This window comes from Chelonia mydas, chromosome 2 (assembly GCF_015237465.2).
Source record: "Chelonia mydas isolate rCheMyd1 chromosome 2, rCheMyd1.pri.v2, whole genome shotgun sequence".
Lineage (NCBI taxonomy): Eukaryota > Metazoa > Chordata > Testudines > Cheloniidae > Chelonia > Chelonia mydas.
In genome coordinates this window covers 3,539,509-3,559,408 of record NC_057850.1, presented here as the reverse complement: position 1 = coordinate 3,559,408, position 19,900 = coordinate 3,539,509, and the positions used below count along the sequence as shown (strand labels likewise).

At 49.2% G+C, this 19,900-nt stretch overlaps 2 protein-coding genes across 2 annotated transcripts; both read left to right on the top strand.

Annotated features, from left to right (window-relative positions):
- Nucleotides 1-13,667: 13,667 nt before the first annotated feature.
- Nucleotides 13,668-14,902, top strand: LOC119565595 (fucolectin-like). Its single transcript, XM_037892644.2, has 2 exons — nucleotides 13,668-14,144; nucleotides 14,601-14,902. Exons 1-2 carry the CDS (start codon nucleotides 14,060-14,062, stop codon nucleotides 14,900-14,902), a joined length of 387 nt encoding a protein of 128 aa, XP_037748572.2. The 5' UTR covers nucleotides 13,668-14,059.
- Nucleotides 14,903-15,851: 949 nt separating this feature from the next.
- Nucleotides 15,852-19,683, top strand: LOC119565536 (fucolectin-like). The gene is made up of 4 exons (XM_037891864.2): nucleotides 15,852-15,880; nucleotides 17,587-17,678; nucleotides 18,430-18,727; nucleotides 19,434-19,683. The coding sequence occupies exons 1-4, from the start codon at nucleotides 15,852-15,854 to the stop codon at nucleotides 19,588-19,590; spliced, it is 576 nt and encodes a 191-aa protein (XP_037747792.2). The 3' UTR covers nucleotides 19,591-19,683.
- The last annotated feature ends 217 nt before the right edge of the window (nucleotides 19,684-19,900 follow it).

Below are 19,900 nucleotides of genomic sequence, written 5' to 3'. Positions count from 1 at the left end.
CAACCTTCTCGGGCCCACTATACTGGGAAGTCTGGAACACTAATTGGAATAGGTGTAGTATGCCCGTACGAGAGAAGGTGCAGGGCATGGTACTACACAAGGGGCAGTGGGACAAATGGAATATCGACACCTTCCACCTTGATGCCTGGCCCTATCAGGAAATGTGTCGCCATATGTCCTATGCTTTTCCAGGGATACCTGGGCAGGAGGATTCCAAAAGAAAAAGAAAAAAAAAAAAAGGGGTGGAGTGTTAGGATATAGATATTCAGGCCTGTCTGTAAAGGCCTGTACTTTAAGAATTTAGGGGTATTCTTATCACTTGGCTAGTTCTAGAGGTATAAAAGAAAGAATCAAAATCACTGTCTGCCGGTGTAAGGGCCTTCTCTTACTGTGACAGTTTGAGGCCCTGTTCTTAGGCTAAGGCCTTTGGCTAAGCAGCAGAGGCAGCCATAAGCCAGGAAGCGAACAGTCACATCCTCACATTCCAAACTAGTCACATTGAAAGAAGGTGCTATTGGGCTGTTAGGAATACAATCCTGTCCTGAATACAATCCTGTCCTGATAATTCCTATCACCTCCAGAGAAAGGAAAGTGCCTAGAAAATGTAAAAGGAAACTTAGTTTGATAGCATCCTGACTGGCAAGAACTCACTTATCAATAGCTGGGATGTGAAATCCTCACTTCTGTATTGTTTTGTCATTAGAGTTCCCACTTTGCTATTGTTTGTCTGTATAATCTCTGTCTGGTTCTGTGACTGTTCCTGTCTGCTGTATAATTAATTTTGCTGGGTGTAATCTAATTCCGGTGGTGGGATATAATTGGTTAGCTAATCATGTTACAATATGTTAGGATTGGTTAGTTAAATTTCAGTAGAATGATTGGTTAAGGTATAGCTAAGAATATTACTATATAAATTAGGGGCAAACAGGAAGTAAGTTGGGATTCGAAAATAAGGGAAAGGAACTTGTATTTAAGCTTGCTGGAAGTTCACCCCAATAAACATCGAATTGTTTGCACCTTCGGACTTCGGGTATTGTTGCTCTCTGTTCATGCGAGAAGGACCAGGGAAGTGGGAGAGTGAAGGAATAAGCTCTCTAACATCTTGGTGCCGTGACTCGGATACATCGCATTGGATAGGTGAGTGCCAGCCTGTAAGTCCCCCTCCCCAACAGTCCGCGCAGCTGCTTGGAGGGGGTATTGGAACTCTCGTGATGGTAGTTGCGGGTTCTGGCAAGCTGGGGTAACGGATTTTTTGAACAAATGGATAAGGAAGAATCAGGGCCCATACCAGGTGCAGGGGTTCACCTGGGATGAGATTGAGAAGGAGATGGGAGAGGTTTTGGGAGACCCCAAGGGAAAGGAGTGTAGGAAAAAGGGAATGGTATTACAAGGTTTGTGTGCTGGGATGGCATACTGGGTAAAAAGGGAAGCTGATCTCCTCCAACACATTAAGGATTTGGAGGGGATTGTGGATCAGCAGGGAGTGGATCTGTGGGGAGTATGCGGGGGGGTGCTGGGCTGTGAAGGGGCGGGGAGGATCTGTGTGTGTTGGGGCACTAGGGAGGGGGGTTCTGTGTGCGGGGTGCTGGGCAGTTGTGGTGGGGGTGTGGGCAGGGGTGCTGTTGTGCAGGGCACTGTGCATTTGTGGGTGGTGTTATGAATTATACCTGAGAGGACACACACACAAATGCTGCTAATTGTACCTGATAGGTCACGCACAGTTCGAATCTAGGCTGAGGCACATAAACAAAGTCCACAACTGCAGAGTTCCCCAGAGACACTAAGTTCATGATGCTCGAGCGTGGTGCCCCCCTGCTAGCCAGGACGGGACCCCGAATACGGATTATACAAAGGTTATGTAACCCTTCTGCCCATCAGAGTTGGCAGCAACAAGGGCCAGGTTCAGTATCGAGGGGTTCCATTCCAATAACACAATGCAAACCAGCTCGAGCCCCCACCCAGCGACCTGGGACAAATATATACCACCCCCGCTGGGCGCCTCCAATAGGCAATACTTCCCCTCTCGCAAGCACAGAGTCTGAGTGTAGCAAAAAGCCTACACCACCAGGTACTAATACCTGTCTCAAGTCTCTCTCCATTCACACAGTTTTGGAACCCATGACCCTTGCCTAGCGAGTGCTACTTAGTTGATGGTGAGTCCCTCCATCATAACAAAAGGCCAAGTACAGTTCCAAGCACAGTTCCCATAATCAGGGTAATAACAATTTATTCTTCCTGCCCCAATAACAGAGACACTGGGGATCCCACAGCAGCCAAAGTGACCATTAGGGCAGCTATGGCCTCAGTCTAGGCGGGGTGGGTGTGCATATGCAAATGAGATCGGCCCCTGAAGTTTTTTTTTTTTCACAACTTGCCACACCTCACCACCAGATGTCAGGGTGGAGCTCATCCTGACACTGCTTACAGTTATATACTTTTTAGCAAATCATGTTGCCCTCGTGCATTGGAAACCTTAGCCAATAAACAAACCCTTTTCTTATCTACCACCTATCCCTGCTTGGTGCATTCCTCGTGCTATACCAGTATGTTAATTACACAGCATGGTCCTAAAGCCATGTATCGGTAACTTTTATTATCAGGATGGGAGGCCTCACATCAAAGGCCAGGAGATAGGGAGTTTAGGGACTGACAAAGAACAGATACTGGGAGTCAAGGCGGGCTGGAGACAAGGAGGAGGATTTTCACAGGAATGCAGTAGCTAAGGAACACGCCTACTGATGTATGATGTGCTTGCTTTTAGACAATGGTGGGCCCCAAACCAAAATGGAGTCACATGTGCTAACTTTTCCTTAACAGTGGGTCTGGGGGGGGGCCCTGGGCATAGTGGGTCCAGGGGGCCTCTGGCCATAGGGAATCAGGGGGTGTGGGGGCGGGGAGGGGGGCTGTGTGATGTGGCATAGGCCCACCTCCGAGGGGAAGGGGCACGCTGGCTACACAGGGCCGTGCAGGCCACTGTGCGTCTGGCAACTGCCAGTTTGTAAACAGTGCCCTCGCATTGGGAGGAGCAGGGCCACCCCTGCCATGCCATGCCCCATTGCTGCTGGCTGGCCCCTCGCTCCGGGGACTGAACTCCCCGTGCCATGCTCCATTGCCTCCATGGGGGCCCACAGATATGTCTGGGGCTGGGCCAACAAAAGGTTAATCCGGCCCTGCATGTGCCCTGTGTGGGCTGGGAGAAGCTGAGCCCAGGAGCAGGAAGCAGGCCGCTGTCCCTAACTCTGAAGCATTTTGCAGCAGGTTAGTGATATTTGTAACCCTCCAACATGGAAATCCGGCCAGTGTTAATTATAGAAAGGGAAAACTGGGAGAGAAAAATTAATTTTTTATTTTAATTCTAAATTTTGAATGTTGTTTGATTTTAGCCAAACTATTTTATTTAAATGATCTCAATTAGTATGATTCACCAACTTTTCTCTTATTTAAATATAATGATGGAGAAAGGGTCATTTATTTTGCTATTCTCAGTTTTGTATTTTTCTTGTAATAGATTTTTTTTTTTAATCTGTATACTTAACAGAGTGGTGGGTTAATTGGTTTGCTGACTAGCTGAGTGATTTCCGCAGAGGAGGAGGAAGAGTCTGTATGGTTCCCAGCTGAAGATTTCTACAAGCAACGGGAGGGAAAATGTTGCTTTTGACTCACTAGACTGTATAGATTTGATCGGAGGCCTGGTCTATGCTATAGAGTTATGCTGATGTAAAGCAGCTTATGTCAACCTATTTACATCCGCGTGTACCTCCAGCCTTGCTCCCGCCGATGGAAGTGTCCTATACTACACCAACGTCATAACTCCACCACCACGAGAGAGGTAGGGCTCACGTCGGTGTAGTTAGGGGGAGACAGTGTCCGTGGACACCAGAGGTCCCCAAACTTTTTACATCATGCCTCCTCTTACCCGTAATGGAACCTGTCTGTGCCCCGCCACCCCGAATCACGGTTGGGAGCCAGTCCCGCAGGACGGGGATGCGGCCAGCGAGGCTGGGGCCAGGAGTCAAGGCCTGGGCTGAGGCTGGGGCTGGGGCCAGGAGTGGAGCCGCGAGCTGGGCTGCGGCTGGGGGCAGGGCCAGAGCGGAGCTGGGGGCAAAGCGGGATTGGGTGGTGCTCCCTCTGCACCCACCTGTGAGGGCTGCCCAGTCCCCACCATGCCCCCCTGAATGTTCCTTTGCACCCCCTAGGGGACACACCCCACACTTTGGGGACCACTGGTGCAGACACTGCGTTACTTATATCTGCTGTTTGCTGTCATTCTTGTCAATTTCATGGCTCCATGCTAAAGCCGTGAAATTGACAAGAAAGGCTGGTAGGCTCCCTACTGTCAACCACTGCCTGGGCTCAGAGCTCGGACTGTCACCCCGAGGTGGGTGGGAGCTCCAGGTAGAGCCCTGCTGCCCCCGGGCTCCCTGCTCCCCACCAGGAGCCCGGCTGCCCCTACAGGGCTCCATGCTCCTTGTTTGTCACAGGGAGCCCAGCTGTGCCCGGGCTTCTGGCTGCCTGCTCCCTGTCGGGAGCCCCACTCTCCCCCTGGGGCTCTTGGCTCCCCACGCCGTGCTGGGAGCCCAGCTCCACCCCCCACAGACTCTCAGCTCCCTGTCAGGAGCTCAGCCAGGAAGATGGCTGCCGGGCTCCTGGTAGGGAGTGGGGAGTCAGGAGCCCTGGGGGACAGCCAGGATCCATGTGGGGTGCAGGGAGCCCGGGAGATAGCCGGGCTCCTGGTAGGGAGCTCCGCGTGGAGCTGAGAGCCCCGGTGGTAGACATGTTCCCAACAGGGAGTGCAGCTGAGAGTCCGGGCAGAAGCTGGGCTCAGCGGGGAGCTCCACTCAGTGCTGAGAGCCCCCCACGCTGCCCCTCTTACATCTGTGGAAGCGCTCATGGTGAGGGCGTGCACCACTGACAGAAGGAGAGTTGTGTGGACGTGGAAAAACCACAGTAATTACGGCTGTAAGTTATCAACTTACAGTTGGTCAACATACGTTTGTATTGTGGACATGTCCTGAGACTCAAGTGAACTCAGCCTAAGTTTTTGGGAACTCTGATCTCACGTATCTGGGGGATCAAGCGGATTAAGTTGTTTGTCAAGGGGGTGTGTTTAGTTTTCCCAGGTTTCTGAGGTCTCAACTGGATTTAGTTTGGCAAGATATACGAGACATTCCATATATCTGAACCCGGCCCTTCTTGTACTGTTATCCACAAGGTCGAAGGGTTATGTACAGAGGGGGGACAGCTTGTACTGAAATTAGGCAAACATGACTCTTCATTAGAAGCACAGGTCACATCCTCATTGGTCCATGTCAGCTTCTAAAATAATAACCAGTTGCTGAACCACCCATCGGGAACTGAGTAAAAGCAGCTGGACTTAACTTCCCAAGCTCAGTCGCCCACAGACCGTGGCAATATCAGAGAACAAGGCTGTAGCTGTTGAACCACCTGGAAGCGAACTGAAGTTTCTACTTATCTCACAAAACCGGTGACTGAGCTGCCCAGGTGAGCTGGAGAGTCCCTCTTCACCTTTTCCCCAGCTGGTCAGTAGGCTTTTGTACCTGCCTTCCCTTTCAGCCAAGCGAGGACATGATCCTCCTAATGTAAACCCTTCTGAGATCATGCACTGAGCTAGCAATTCAGTGAGGGCGCAATTCACAATGTTGCCATGAGCCAGGAAAAGAGCCAGGCTCCAGCTGAGTGGGACTGCAATGGTGATTGGGCGTCTGCCCAAGGGAATTTCTCTCTAAGTGATGTAGATGCACAAGGTAGAGGCAGGATTTTCTGACAGGTTAACCCCCGTTGTCTAGGAAGGATCGTGAGTCAACTCTCACGTCTTTGGCCAGTGCTCAAGCCAGTCAGAAGACAAGGCAAGAAGCTGGCTGTGTAACCGCTTTCCTCCAGCTGGGTGTTCACTGAGCTAACCCTTCGATGGTCCTGTTTAAACCCCATTTCGTCAAGTCTCGGGTTACAGATACTACAGCTTAGGTTTTTGGGATCCCTTGGAGGTGGTCTACGCACATCGACCATCACCCCTGGTTTGGATTTATTTGACTCCCACTTGGTGGTTCCGCCCCATGAGCACCCCCTTGGAACCCCAACCTGGGGCAGTCACCCTTTGTTTTGTTCTCACCAGCAGACGCACTGTCCACAAATTCATCTGCCAATTGGCCTGCACTATGAAGATCCTTAGGCTCCCTGTCCACTAGCCACAGGTTAAGCTCATGGGGACATATCCCATAGCTCCAATCCTACCAGGTCATATAGTGACACCTGCACCTTTACCCCATTTGTGGAGATGTTCTCCCGCGGGGTGGTGGCGGCCATACATGTCACACGTTGGGTCTTCTGAGCACCCCAAACCCTTTCCCTGGGAATCCAAGGTGTTAATTCAGACTTAAGCAATAGAGCCTTTTTGACCGGTCAGTGCTCCCCTGTACCAACTCTGGCCGCCTGGCTGTATGCCTCTGCCACTTTGGGACCCAGTAAGGGGGTGAGACAGCAGAGCCAGTCCACAGGGTCAACGTGGTTCCAATCACACGCCACCCCCAAGGCAGTGAGGTAGGCATTTATATCACCCCCTCTTAAACTGGGGCAGCAATTTGGTATCTAGGCTCCCTGTGGAATTGGCTTCCCATGGTCTCCCCCTGCTTACTCCTCGATGGGACCTCTTGCTCTTCTCTTCTCCATATCCAGTTCATGCTGTCCCTGCTTGTCCTGGCTATTCTGCTGTTCCACCTGGTGCTGTCGCTGCTCCTCCTCATGCGTTCACTGTTCCTCTTGATCAGCTCTCCCCCTTTCGGGGCCTTCTAGTCTCTGTTCCTCCAGCTTCCTCGCTCCCAGCTCCAACTCTCACTGCCCCAACTCTGGCAATGGGAAACTGGGCTGTGAGGGAGCCATGCTGCTGCTACGGCTGCTGACTCTGTCGTCCCCGGACTCTGTGAGGAACTTGCCTTCTCCAGTCGTGCAATCAGCTGCACCTGGCTGAATTTCCCAACACTTAATCTTCTCTCCCTGCACAGCTCTGTGATGCTCTCCGCAGGGAGGCAGGTACACGGAATTTTCTTGCTTGTTTCCTTTAACTAACCTTGTTTGTAGTGCTGCAAGTCACTCACTGCACAGTACTCCTGGTGCATTCAGTGTCCCACCCCTGCCACCAGCTGCCACGGACCCACAGGATTTGTGCTTTGCCCCAGCTTTTAAATGTCCCAGGTGTGCCAGACCCCAAGGGGTCCCACTCTTCCTTAAGGGTAGGCCATGCACCTTAGTGCCTCCGAGACTGAGCCTCTGGGCTCCAGCACTTCTGTTTTACGCTGTGAGCTCTGCCCAGCAAGACCATCTCAGATAGACTCCTGGTCAGTGACTTTTGCCCTCTCCAGGGACCAGTGCAACTCAGCAAGTACTTGCAGTGACACCAGGCAGCATTTCAGCACAGAGCAGGCTTTATTAGTCAACTGGAGCATAGCATGGGGAAGTCCTTACTTTAGCAGGGAGAAGCAAAGGCAAAGACATAGTCCTTGCTGGCCAAATCAGGGCTCCCTTGAGCCATGCTGCTAAAGGAACCAGCCTGGTATCCTCTCTGTCTCAGTTCCTTTGTGTCTCAGTCCCAGGTGAGAGCTCCTGATTCTCCCAAGACCAGGTCTTATCTTAGCCACTTGCCACCTCCTGGTCCATTGTACTCTTCCTGCGGACTCATGCTGAGTTCGCAAGCGCCACCTGCTGGAGGGTCCTGTGGATAGATGTCAACTGTTCAGTCCTTGGGGGTCTCCTTTGTCTTTCCAGATCCTCCATTGATCTGGGTGGGTTTCAGCCAGTCCCTTCATGACCCATTCACACCAGCCCAGACAGCTAGTGACCCAGCACCTCCTGTCTCCTGCTCTGCCCCAAGAGCGGCTTTTTAACCCTTTTGTGCCCACTGGGTAGCAGACCCTAGTCGAGTAAGTCACTGCCACACATCTCATTCATAGAAATATTACAGACAATTCCCTCTTTGTCACTTCCTGTACAACACTTTTTATTTAAAAAAAAAACACAAGGAAAATTCCACCCAGATACTACATTAGAGTTGAGAGATCAGTACTGCAGGGTAAAACACATTACAGGGATGATGCTATTATCCAGAAACCAAGCGTCATAAACTCAGGAAATTCACAGTTACGGTTAAACCGAAAAGAAATCCAGATGTGTTCAGCTCACATTAGGGCACCCAAATAACCTTAACTCTGCCCTGCCTCAAACTCTTCCAACTTCCCATACAGTTAAAACTCACTGCAATCTTGTGTCCGGGAAACATTTGAATAGTCTAGTATATGATTAATTATAGCTTTCCCTGTTGTTTTTCATCGCAGAAATGTTCTTTGTCAGCAGACATCTTCATTTTGCTCTCCGGTGGCAGCATGCAAACCCCAGACCCTTCGGATTAAGACATTTTAATGGGTGGGAACCAAGATAACATTAAACTGATTGTTGAAGACATTCTTTTTTTTTTTCCTTTGTTTTTTTTCCTCATGGGACTGCAGGCTAGAGTTAAGGTTGGTTGGGTGCCTTAACTTGGCATTTTCATACTTTAACGTTTTTGGATCTTTTTTATATTTAACCCGAGCTGTGAATTTCCTAAACGACCGATATGTGCTCTCAACCTTAACTTGGGTACCTGTGGTTCTACTAACAGGTGAATTTCCAGAGAAACTAGAAATAGTTTGATAAAGTTTCTCAACTCTAACTTTCGAATGATCTTTGGTTGAGCTGTCACTGATGATCCCATAATTAGATTGGCATACAAAACCTGATTGGCAGATGGATAAGTACCTGTTTTAAAGGATCTACCCATCCCAAGACAGGTTCTCTGGATAAGCCATATTTTGTCCCCATAAGGGCAGTGGAAGCTAATCAGAAGACATTCTCATAAACACAGTAGAATGGTCTAGCGGGCAGAGGAGGGGAATAGACTTCAAGGGACCCTGATTCTATTGACAGGTCTGCCCCTTACCTGCTTCAGGATCTTAGGTTGCTGGCTCTCTGTGCCTCAGTTTCCCACTTTGTAAAATGAGGACCATCTGACATAGATTCATAGATTCATAGATATTAAGGTCAGAAGGGACCATCATGATCATCTAGTCCGACCTCCTGCACAACGCAGGCCACAGAATCTCACCCACCCACTCCTGCGATAAACCTCTCACCTATGTCTGAGCTATTGAAGTCCTCAAATCGTGGTTTAAAGACTTCAAGGTGCAGAGAATCCTCCAGCAAGTGATCCGTGCCCCACGCTGCAGAGAAAGGCAAAAAACCCCCAGGGACTCTGCCAATCTGCCCTGGAGGAAAATTCCTTCCCGACCCCAAATATGGTGATCAGCTGAACCCTGAGCATATGGGCAAGATTCACCAGCCAGATACCCAGGAAAGAATTCTCTGTCGTAACTCAGATCCCACCCCATCGAACATCCCATCACAGGCCACTGGGCCTATTTACCATGAATATTTAAAGATCAATTAATTGCCAAAATCATGTTATCCCATCATACCGTCTCCTCCATAAATTTATCGAGTTTAATCTTGACGCCAGGTAGGTCTTTTGCCCCCACTGCTTCCCTTGGAAGGCTGTTCCAGAACTTCACTCCTCTGATGGTTAGAAACCTTCGTCTAATTTCAAGTCTAGACTTCCCGATGGCCAGTTTATATCTGTTTGTTCTTGTGTCCACATTGGTACTGAGCTTAAATAATTCCTCTCCCTCTCCAGTATTTATCCCTCTGATATATTTATAGACAGCAATCATATATCTCCCCTCAACCTTCTTTTGGTTAGGCTAAACAAGCCAAGCTCTTGAGTCTCCTTTCATAAGACAAATTTTCCGTTCCTCGGATCATCCTAGTAGCCCTTCTCTGTACCTGTTCCAGTTTGAATTCATCCTTCTTAAACATGGGAGACCAGAACGGCACACAGTATTCCAGGTGTGGGCTCACCAGTGCCTTGTATAACGGTACTAACACCGCCTTATCTTTACAGGAAATACCTCGCCTGATGCATTCCCAAGAGCGCATTAGCTTTTTTCACAGCCATATCACATTGGCGGCTCATAGTCATCCTGTGATCAACCAATACTCCAAGGTCCTTCTCCTCCTCCGTTACTTCTAATTGATGCATCCCCAGCTTATAACAAAAATTCTTGTTATTAATCCCTAAATGCCTGACCTTACACTTCTCACTATTCAATTTCATCCTATTACTATTACTCCAGTTTACAAGGTCATCCAGATCCTCCTGTATGATATCCCGGTCCTTCTCTAAATTGGCAATACCTCCCAGCTTTGTATCATCTGCAAACTTTATTAGCACGTTCCCACTTTTTGTGCTGAGGTCAGTAATAAAAAGATTAAATAAGATTGGTCCCAAAACCAATCCCTGAGGAACTCCACGGGTAACCTCCCTCCAGCCTGACAGTTCACCTTTCATTATGACCCCCTGTAGTCTCCCTTTTAACCAATTCCTTATCCACCTTTCAATTTTCATATTGATCCCCATCTTTTCCAATTTAACTAATAATTCCCCTTGTGCCACGGTATCAAACGCCTTACTGAAATCTAGGTAAATTAGATCCACTGCGTTTCCTTTGTCAAAAAAATCTGTTACTGTCTCAAAGAAGGAGATCAGGTTGGTTTGGCACGATCTACCTTTTGTAAAACCATGTCGTATTTTGTCCCATTTACCATTGACCTCAATGTCCTTAACTACTTTCTCCTTCAAAATTTTTTCCAAGACCTTGCATACTACAGATGTCAAACTAACAGGCCTGTAGTTACCCGGATCACATTTTTTCTCTTTCTTAAAAAGAGGAACTATGTTAGCAATTCTCCAGTCATATGGTACAACCCCTGAGTTTACAGATTCATTAAAAATTCTTGCTAATGGGCTTGCAATTACATGTGCCAATTCCTTTAATATTCTTGGATGAAGATTATCTGGGCCCCCCCGATTTAGTCCCATTAAGCTGCTTGAGTTTGGCTTCTATCTCAAATGTGGTAATATCTACCTCCATATCCTCATTCCCATTTGTCATCCTGCCATTATCCCTAAGCTCCTCATTAGCCTCATTAAAGACTGAGGCAAAGTATTTGTTTAGATATTGGGCCATGCCTAGATTATCCTTAACCTCCACTCCAGCCTCAGTGTTTAGCGGTCCCACTTCTTCTTTCTTTGTTTTCTTCTTATTATTTACATGGCTATAGAACCTTTTACTATTGGTTTTAATTCCCTTTGCACGGTCCAACTCTACATGGCTTTTGGCCTTTCTCACTTTATCCCTACATGTTCTAACCTCAATAAGGTAGCTTTCCTTGCTGATCCCTCCCATCTCCCACTCCTTGTAGGCTTTCTGCTTTTTCTTAATCACCTCTCTGAGATGCTTGCTCATCCAGCTTGGTCTACAACTCCTGCCTATGAATTTTTTTCCCTTTCTTGGGATGCAGGCTTCCGATAGCTTCTGCAGCTTTGATTTAAAGTAATCCCAGGCCTCCTCTGCCTTTAGAGCCATAAGTTCTTCAGTCCAATCCACTTCCCTAACTAATTTCCTTAGTTTTTGAAAGTCAGCCCTTTTGAAATCAAAAACCCTAGTCGCAGATTTATTTTTGTTTATCCTTCAGTTCAGTTTGAACTGAATTAGCTCATGATCACTTGAGCCAAGATTATCCCCTACAACCATTTCTTCTATGAGGTCCTCACTACTCACCAAAACCAAATCTAAAATGACATCCCCTCTAGTCAGTTCAGCAACTACTTGATGAAGGAATCCATCAGCTATCGCATCTAGGAAAATCTGAGCCCGATTATTATTACTAGCACTCGTCCTCCAGTCTATATGTGGGAAGTTAAAGTCTCCCATGATCACGCAGTTTCCATTAGTATTTACTTCATTAAAAACATTAAAGAGGGCTCTATCCATATCCAGATTAGATCCCGGTGGTCTATAGCACACCCCAAGTACTATCCCAGGGGGGGCTCTAGTCGTTTTCTTCCCCAGTGTGATTTTTGCCCAGAGGGACTCTGTCTTATCCATTCCATCGCTTCTTATTCCTTTACATTCTACCTCATCATTGATACACAATGCTACTCCACCCCCTTTACCTTTATTTCTGTCTTTCCTAAACAGCACATACCCTTCAATACCCGTAGTCCAGTCATGACGACTATTCCACCATGTTTCTGTTATCCCTAGAATATCTGGTTTCACTTCCCGCACCGGTAGCTCTAGTTCCTCCATTTTGTTACCTAGGCTCCTCGCATTGGTGTACAAACATCTTAATTTTTGCTGTTTGGCCTCTCTCACATTCTTTACCCGATTAGGCACGGTCATTCTACAGCCAGTATGACCTATTAGACTGGTGTCCACACTGCCCTTCCTCCTTATGTCCATTCTCCTACCCATGGCTGTATCCTTTCTTACTTTTGTTTTCTTCCCTCTCAATGCTAAAATCGGGCGTGGAGATTACCTGGACATCTCCCAACCATCTCCCCCAAATTCCTAGTTTAAAGCTCTCTTAATCAGTTGTGCCAGCCTCCATCCTAGAAGTCTATTTCCTTCCCTGCTCAGATGAAGTCCATCCCGAGAGAACTGTCCTCTGTCCATGAATGCCTCCCAGTGGCCATACATCCCAAAGCCCTCCTTATAGCACCACTGCCTGAGCCATCTGTTGATAGTCATAATCTTGTCACACCTTTGTTGTCCTTCTCTAGGAACAGGCAGAATCCCACTGAAGATCACCTGGGCCTCAATTTCCTTAAGCGTCTTCCCCAGCCTGGCATAGTCTCTCTTGATACATTCCAGCAAGAATCTAGCCATACCATTTGTTCCCACATGAAGGACAATCAGTGGATTCTTTCCTGCTCCTGTTAGGATCCTGTTCAGCCTCAGGTCCACATCCCGTATCTTAGCACCTGGAAGACAGCACCCTTCTGTTCTCTGGATCAGCTCTGGTTACAGGCCTGACTATTCTTCTCAGTAAGGAGTCCCGGATCACGTAGACCTGCCTTTTCCTGGTGACGGTGCAATTCTCCTGTTTATCCCGTTACCTCTGGCTGCAAGTTCTTTCCATTCCTATTCTCCCTTGTAATCCTCTTCAACCCGTCCTGTATCCTCCTGGGGCTCATATTTGGTGTAGTCTCCATTGACTCTTCCCCTTTTCCTACAGGACTAGCCGCTCTTCTCTTCTTCCTTGTCCTTCCACCTTCAGTGACCACCTGCTGAGCCCCTTCTTCATTTTCCAACTCTGCAAACCTATTCTTGAGCTCTATTTCTCCTTCACTAGCCCATCTGTTCCTCTGCCTGGTTCTTTTAGTCACATGCTTTCACTGTCCACTTTCCTCACCCAGCAGTCTCCCCTCAGAATTCCTCAGTCCTGCTTCCATCTGCAAGTCTGAGCTTTTCCCTTCAGCTGCCTCATGTCTTTGCTCCACAATCTGCTCGAACCCCCTTCTAAACTCAACCAGGCTTTCCATCTGCATCTCCAATCCTCGGATCTTTTCCTCCATCAGCTCTATCAGGCGGCATTTCATGCAGACAAAACTCTTACCAGGTGCCCCCTCCAGGATCACGTACATGCCGCAGCTTCCACATCCAGTCATCCTCATTGTGTCTTCCACGACGTGGGTCACTCCCACTGCTGCCTCTGTGTCTGTCACAGCCTTCCCACCTAAACCCTGTTAGTCTGGGAAACACAAACCCCACCAAAACGCCACCACCCACAGCAAAAACAAAGCCCCAACAATCCAAACTCCACTGAAACTCCCGTTTACAGCTCTGTTTGCTGGCTTCTGTGCCACGGCCTGACTGGCTAACGGGCTCCCTTTCTAGGACCCCGAGGCAGAGAAGCCCCGCCCCCTAATCAGGGCTCAGCTTCTCTCCCAGCACAAAGCCCCTACAAGCCTCTACACATACAAATAATACAAATACCTTCTCCTCCAGCAGAACTCCCACTGCATGTATGAGCTGCTCATCTGAAACTTGCTAGGGCTGTAGTTTATTCTGAATAAAATATTCATGTGCTCTTCTATGTTGACAGTGCAAGGATGGAGTTTCTCTGGCATCTACTAATGGTGATCGGGATCCTGGCAGGGACTGGAGTGTCTCAGGAATGCACCGCACAACCAGGGGGTAAGGAGCTGGCACAGCTTGAATGGAAACTTGTTCCCTTTCATGTTCTACCCCATTCCCTTTGGCCCCAACCTCTGCCGAGTGAGACAGCAGAAACCTTGGGAGACTCTTCCCTTCCCACCGCTGACCTGGGCAGGGGCTCCAGCTGGCAGGGGCAGACGGGGGAGGCGCCATCTGAACATCTTGCCCCATTCCTGCCTTGGGGAGCAGCTCCAGCTGGGTATGGGACGTGGGGGGCTGAGAGGGGCTCAGCCTGGGCTGAGAACCCAGCGCTCACCTGCTGTCACTCCCGTCACCTGGGGCCATGGCTCCCACTGTGAACCTGGCTCTCATGCAGTGGCTGGTTTGTGTGTCACTGCTGTGACGTGGCTCTGGCTCCGTGTGGGATAAAGGGGGTCTGGAGCCCCCCAGCGAAGGGCACGTCCCACCTCCCCTCTTCTCGCCCTCTGATTCCAGCTTGGAACTTGGCGCTGCGGTGCCCGGCCACTCAGTCCTCCACATACCAGAATTACGGACCTGAAAAAGCTGGGGCTGAAAAGGCCGTGGATGGAAACCACAATGGGATTTGGGACAATGGCTCCTGCACCCACACCGACTGCGAGACAGAGCCGTGGTGGAGGGTGGACTTGGGCAGTCCTCGGTCTGTCTCCGCGGTGATGGTGAAGAACAGGGAGGACTGCTGTGGGGAGAGAATCAAGGGGGCCCAGATCCATGTGGGAGACTCCAAGGCTGGCCATGGCAAGGACGACCCCATGTGAGTTGCTTTCCCATGCTCTGGAGTGAGACGACTCCTCCCGGCTCAGTCACAGGGGTTGGGTCTCATTGCCACTGGGGCCAGGGCAAGGTCTATTCCCCTCGGAGCTGCCTGGGGCTGGAGATGCTGGGCTGGCGGTGCTCTCAACTCTTGGCTGGAAGGGAACCGCATGTCACTGAGCACAGCGACCGCTGCAGGGCAATCCAGGGTAGAACAATCCCTGCAGGCCCCTGCGTGTTCTCTCTGTGCCGTCACAGCTCCTGCCCAGGTAGGATCATCACATCCAAGGCAACAGGAACAGATTTTTCTGAAATCCATAGATTTCTAAGGCCTCAAAGGACCTTTCCAATCATCTAGTCTGACCTCCTGTATTGCACGGGCCAGAAAACCTCACACAGGGATTCTGCACTGAGCCCTCATAACCCTTTATTAGGCCCAGGATTTCCTTAACTAATTGACAGACACCCAGCCACCTAGGGAATTAACTGCTCACAGGTGGATCTGGGTTGGCTCCTTCTCCTTAGCAGAGCTTGTCACGGGGAGGCTGGGTGCCTGACCTCCTCAGGGGCCTGCTACCCTGGGACACAACCTGGGTCCTGTCTGAAGACTGTTATCATGACCCCCGTCAGCCTTCTCGTCTCTAGACTAAACACACCCTGTTCTTTCAGCCTTTCCTCAGAGGTCAGGTTGTCTAAACATCTCATCATTTTTGTTACTGTCCGCTGGACTTTCTCCAATTTGTCCACATCTTTCTTAAAGTGCAGTGCCCAGAATTCGATATAGTTAAGCCCCTTTATTTTTAGTTTAAACTGATTTTTACCGAAGAAATCTCGGGTTTTATAAAAAGCATTATCCATTTTTATCCGATTTTTCTCCTTACTTTTGTATCATTCAAGTATATAAAAAACCCTTGTTTTATTAGGAAAATACAATCCATTGCGTGACCGCTAGGTATGACGATAACACAACGCTGCCTGTTGAAGTAAGGCTCTGTATTAGTCTAGAAGATACACCTAATAAACAAACAGGCACGCACGCAAGCTCTGAAGGGCATGCGCATCTGAACGTACTGATGAATCTCACACCCACGACGTACACATTTCAAGCTATTAGCAGATAGCGGTTTAAAGATTTGACACTAAAATGGGAAGAAAACGAAAATCTGTATCAGAATACGTTTCAGAATACAAGGAAATATTCAAAAGTTTAAAAAAAAAACCAATAGAAGAAAAGGATGAAGTTGAGTGTATGCGCTGCAAATGGTGTGGCCCAATTATTAAATGTCAATATTGATAGGGTCAGAGTTCTACGTCAACAACAGTAACCCTGTTTTTTTCAAATGAAAAGTTTTATTTGCAGATTAGAGAGGTCTTGTTTTCTTAAACTCGGAGGTGGCCTTGTGTTTTGAGTTCTCTTTTAGTTCTGCAGCAAACCACATTGAATTCCGTTCATCCAAGCATTCATCTACTGCATCCTTTTTCCCCCAGTCCTTCCATCCACCAAAATAAACCTCCATACTTATCCAGAAAAATTAAGTTTCTTCCATCGATTTTTCACCTGTTTTTGTTGTTATAATAAACATAGATAAATACCTGGGAAAAATTAAACAAAATAAAACCCAAACCCGAAAGACCCTAGATACAGTATTCCTGCTGAGGCCTCACCAACCCTGAATAGAGCAGGACAATTACCTCCCATGTCTTGCGTACAACGCTTTTGTTGATACATCCTAGAATGACATTTGCTTTTTTTTGCAATGAAATCACACTCTTACGTCCTATTCGGTTTGGGATCCGTGATACTCCAGATCCTATCCAGCAGTACTCCAGCTAAGCCCCCTTTTGTGGTGGTGCATTTGATTTTTCCTTCCTACGGGCAGTACTTTGCCCTTGTCTTTATTGAATTGAATCTTGTTGATTTCAGACCAGTTCTCAAATGTATCAAGGTCATTTTGAATTCAAATCCTTTCCCCCAAAGTGCTTGTGCTCCCTCCCAACTAGGTGTCACCCATAAATCTTATAAGCACACTCTCCACTCCATCATCGAAGTCCTTAATGAAAATATTGAACAGTACTCAAAACAGAACGACCCTTATGGGAAACCCCGAGAAACATCCCTCAGTTTGACAGTGAACCATTAATAACTACTCTTTGAGTATGGTTTTCCAACCAATTGTGCACCCACCTTCTAGTAATTTCCTCTAGATCACATTTCCCTAGTTTGCTTGTGAGAATGTCACATGGGACTGTTTCAAAAGCCACACTGAAGTCCAGATATATCACATCTGCCACTTCCCCTGTGTACTAGACCAATGTCAAAGAAGGAAATTAGATAGTTTGGCATGATTTGCTCTCAACAAATCCATGCTGGCTACAAAATATAACTTTGTTATCCTCTAGGTTTGAACAAACTTATTGTTCAATAATTTCTTCCTGTCTCGTTCCAGGTATGGAAGTTGGGCTGATTGATCTAGAATTCCTGACATCCTCCTTGTTTCCCTTTTTAGAGAGAGGTTCTATGTTTATCCTTTTTCATTCCTCTGGGACCTTACCCTTCCTCCATAAGTTCTTGAACAAATCATTAATAGTTCTGAGATTGCTTAAGAACTCTAGGATGAATTTCATCAGGCCCTGTTGACTTGAATACATCTATCTTGTTTTGTCTTCTTGGCTTCTGCTCTGTTTTTAGGTGCGGGACCATCACCGACACCAGACTGGGATCCGTCAGCACCATCGCCTGCAACGGGCTGAAGGGCCGCTACGTCACCATCATCATCCCAGGCAGGAGGGGGATTCTCACTCTGTGTGAGGTTGAGGTCATAGCTCAGGGCTGTCCCCTATCACCAGTGGGTAAGGAGCTGGCACAATGTGAATGGAAACTTATTCCCTTTTATGTTCTACCCCATTCCCTTCTGCCCCAACCTCTGCCTAGTGAGACAGCAGAAACCCTGGGACACTCTTCCCTTCCCACCGCTGACCTGGGCAGGGGCTCCAGCTGGCAGGGGCAGATGGGGGAGGTTCCATCTGAACATCTTGCCCCATCTCTGCCTTGGGGGGACCAGCTCCAGCTGGGTATGGGACGTGGGGGGGCTGAGAGGCTCAGTCGGGGCTGAGAACCCAGCACTCACCTGCTGTCACTCCTGTCCCCTGGGGCAAAGGTTCCCACTAGGAACCTGGCTCTCATGCAGAGGCTGGTTTGTGTGTCGCTGCTGGGACATGGCTCTGGCTCCGTGTGGGATAAAGGGTGTCTAGAGCCCCCCAGCAGAGGCGGCGGAAGCTTCCTAACTGTGTGTGTGGGGGGGGCCACCAACAGCTGAACCAAGACCCCACCCTCATGCCACCCCTTCCCCCAAGTCCCTGCTCCTGCACCGCCTCTTTCCCACCAAGACTCCGTCCCCTCCCCCCGTTGCTAGTCCTTATGGCCAGTAAAAAATGGGAGAGCCATGTTCCCCTGCCCCCTCCTTGTTCCGGCGCCCCTGTACCCTAACGATGGGCATGTCCCACTTCCCCTCTTCACGCCCTTTGATTCCAGCTCAGAACTTGGCGCTGGGACGCCTGGCCACTCAGTCCTCCACTCTCAAGGAATACGGGCCTGTAAAAGCCGGGGCCGGGAACGCCGTGGATGGAAAATGCGATGGGATTTTGGACCATGACTCCTGCACCCACACCGAGCAGGAAACAGAGCCGTGGTGGAACGTGGATTTGGACTCTCGGCATTCTGTCTCCACGGTGATCGTGAAGAACAGGGAGGACTGCTGTGGGGAGAGAATCAAGGGGGCCCAGATCCACGTGGGAGACTCCAAGGCTGGCCATGGCAAGGACGACCCCATGTGAGTTGCTTTCCCATGCTCTGGAGTGAGACGACTCCTCCTGGCTCAGTCACAGGGGTTGGGTCTCATTGCCACCGGGGCCAGGGCGAGGTCTATTCCCCTCGGAGCTGCCTGGGGCTGGAGGCGCTGGGCTGGCGGTGCTCTCAGCTCCTGGCTGGAAGGGAACCGCATGTCGCTGAGCACAGCGACCTCTCCAGGCCCCCCTGCATGTTCTCTCTCTGCCCTCAGAGCTGCTCCTCGTGTAGAATTATCTCATCCAAGTCAACAGGAACTGATTTTCCTAGGATCCATAGATTTCTAAGACCTGAAGGGACCTTTCCGATCACTTAGTCTGACCTCCAGTATCACACTGGTCAGAAAACTTCACAGAGTGATTCTATGCTGAGCCCATCCTTTCAGTGTGAGCTGCAGTGTATCTATTAGACGGTTGTCTAGTCTTGATTTAAAGACTCCAAGGGAAGGAGAATCCACCGTGTCCTCGGTTATCTGCTCCCTCAGTTAATGACCCTGACTGATGAAATGTGTACCCTATTTCTAGTCGGAGTTGGGTTATGATGGGAACAGGGACACACTGTCTCTTACAGTCTGTCATTCACTCCGTGCATTGGGCTCTGCAGGCTCAGAGTTAAAGTGTCATCAGTCCTGCTGCCAACCTGCCTGTGCTCCCTAATCTCAGCCTCTCGCTCTTGTCTTCTGCTCTTTGCAGCTGCGGGACCATCACCGACACCACACCTGGATCCATCAGCACCATCTCCTGTAATGGGATGGAGGGCCGTTACGTCACCATCACCATCCCGGACAGGGTGGAGCCTCTCACCCTGTGTGAGGTCGAGGTCTACGGCACCCCCGTGGGTGACTGCTAGGAAGCAGGAGTGACACAGTCCATGGTGAGGGGAAGCACCTCTCCCTGGGCTGGGGGCAGGAGAAGAGGGAGGTTGGTGCAGAAATGAGCCGCTTTCACCTAATAAACTCCATTGGTCCCTTCCTGCATCTCTCCTGTCGTTTGTCTCCATCCCGCGCCATTCTGGCCATGTCTCCCCTCCCCTTCCCTGCCCCTACAGCAACGTGGTTCTGATCCCACATGAGCCACGGGGGCCTCAGCTCCAAAGCCCAGATGGCTTTGGGTTATCCAGCTCTTCTGCTGCTGCTTCCGGCCCTTCCCTCCTCCCAGTG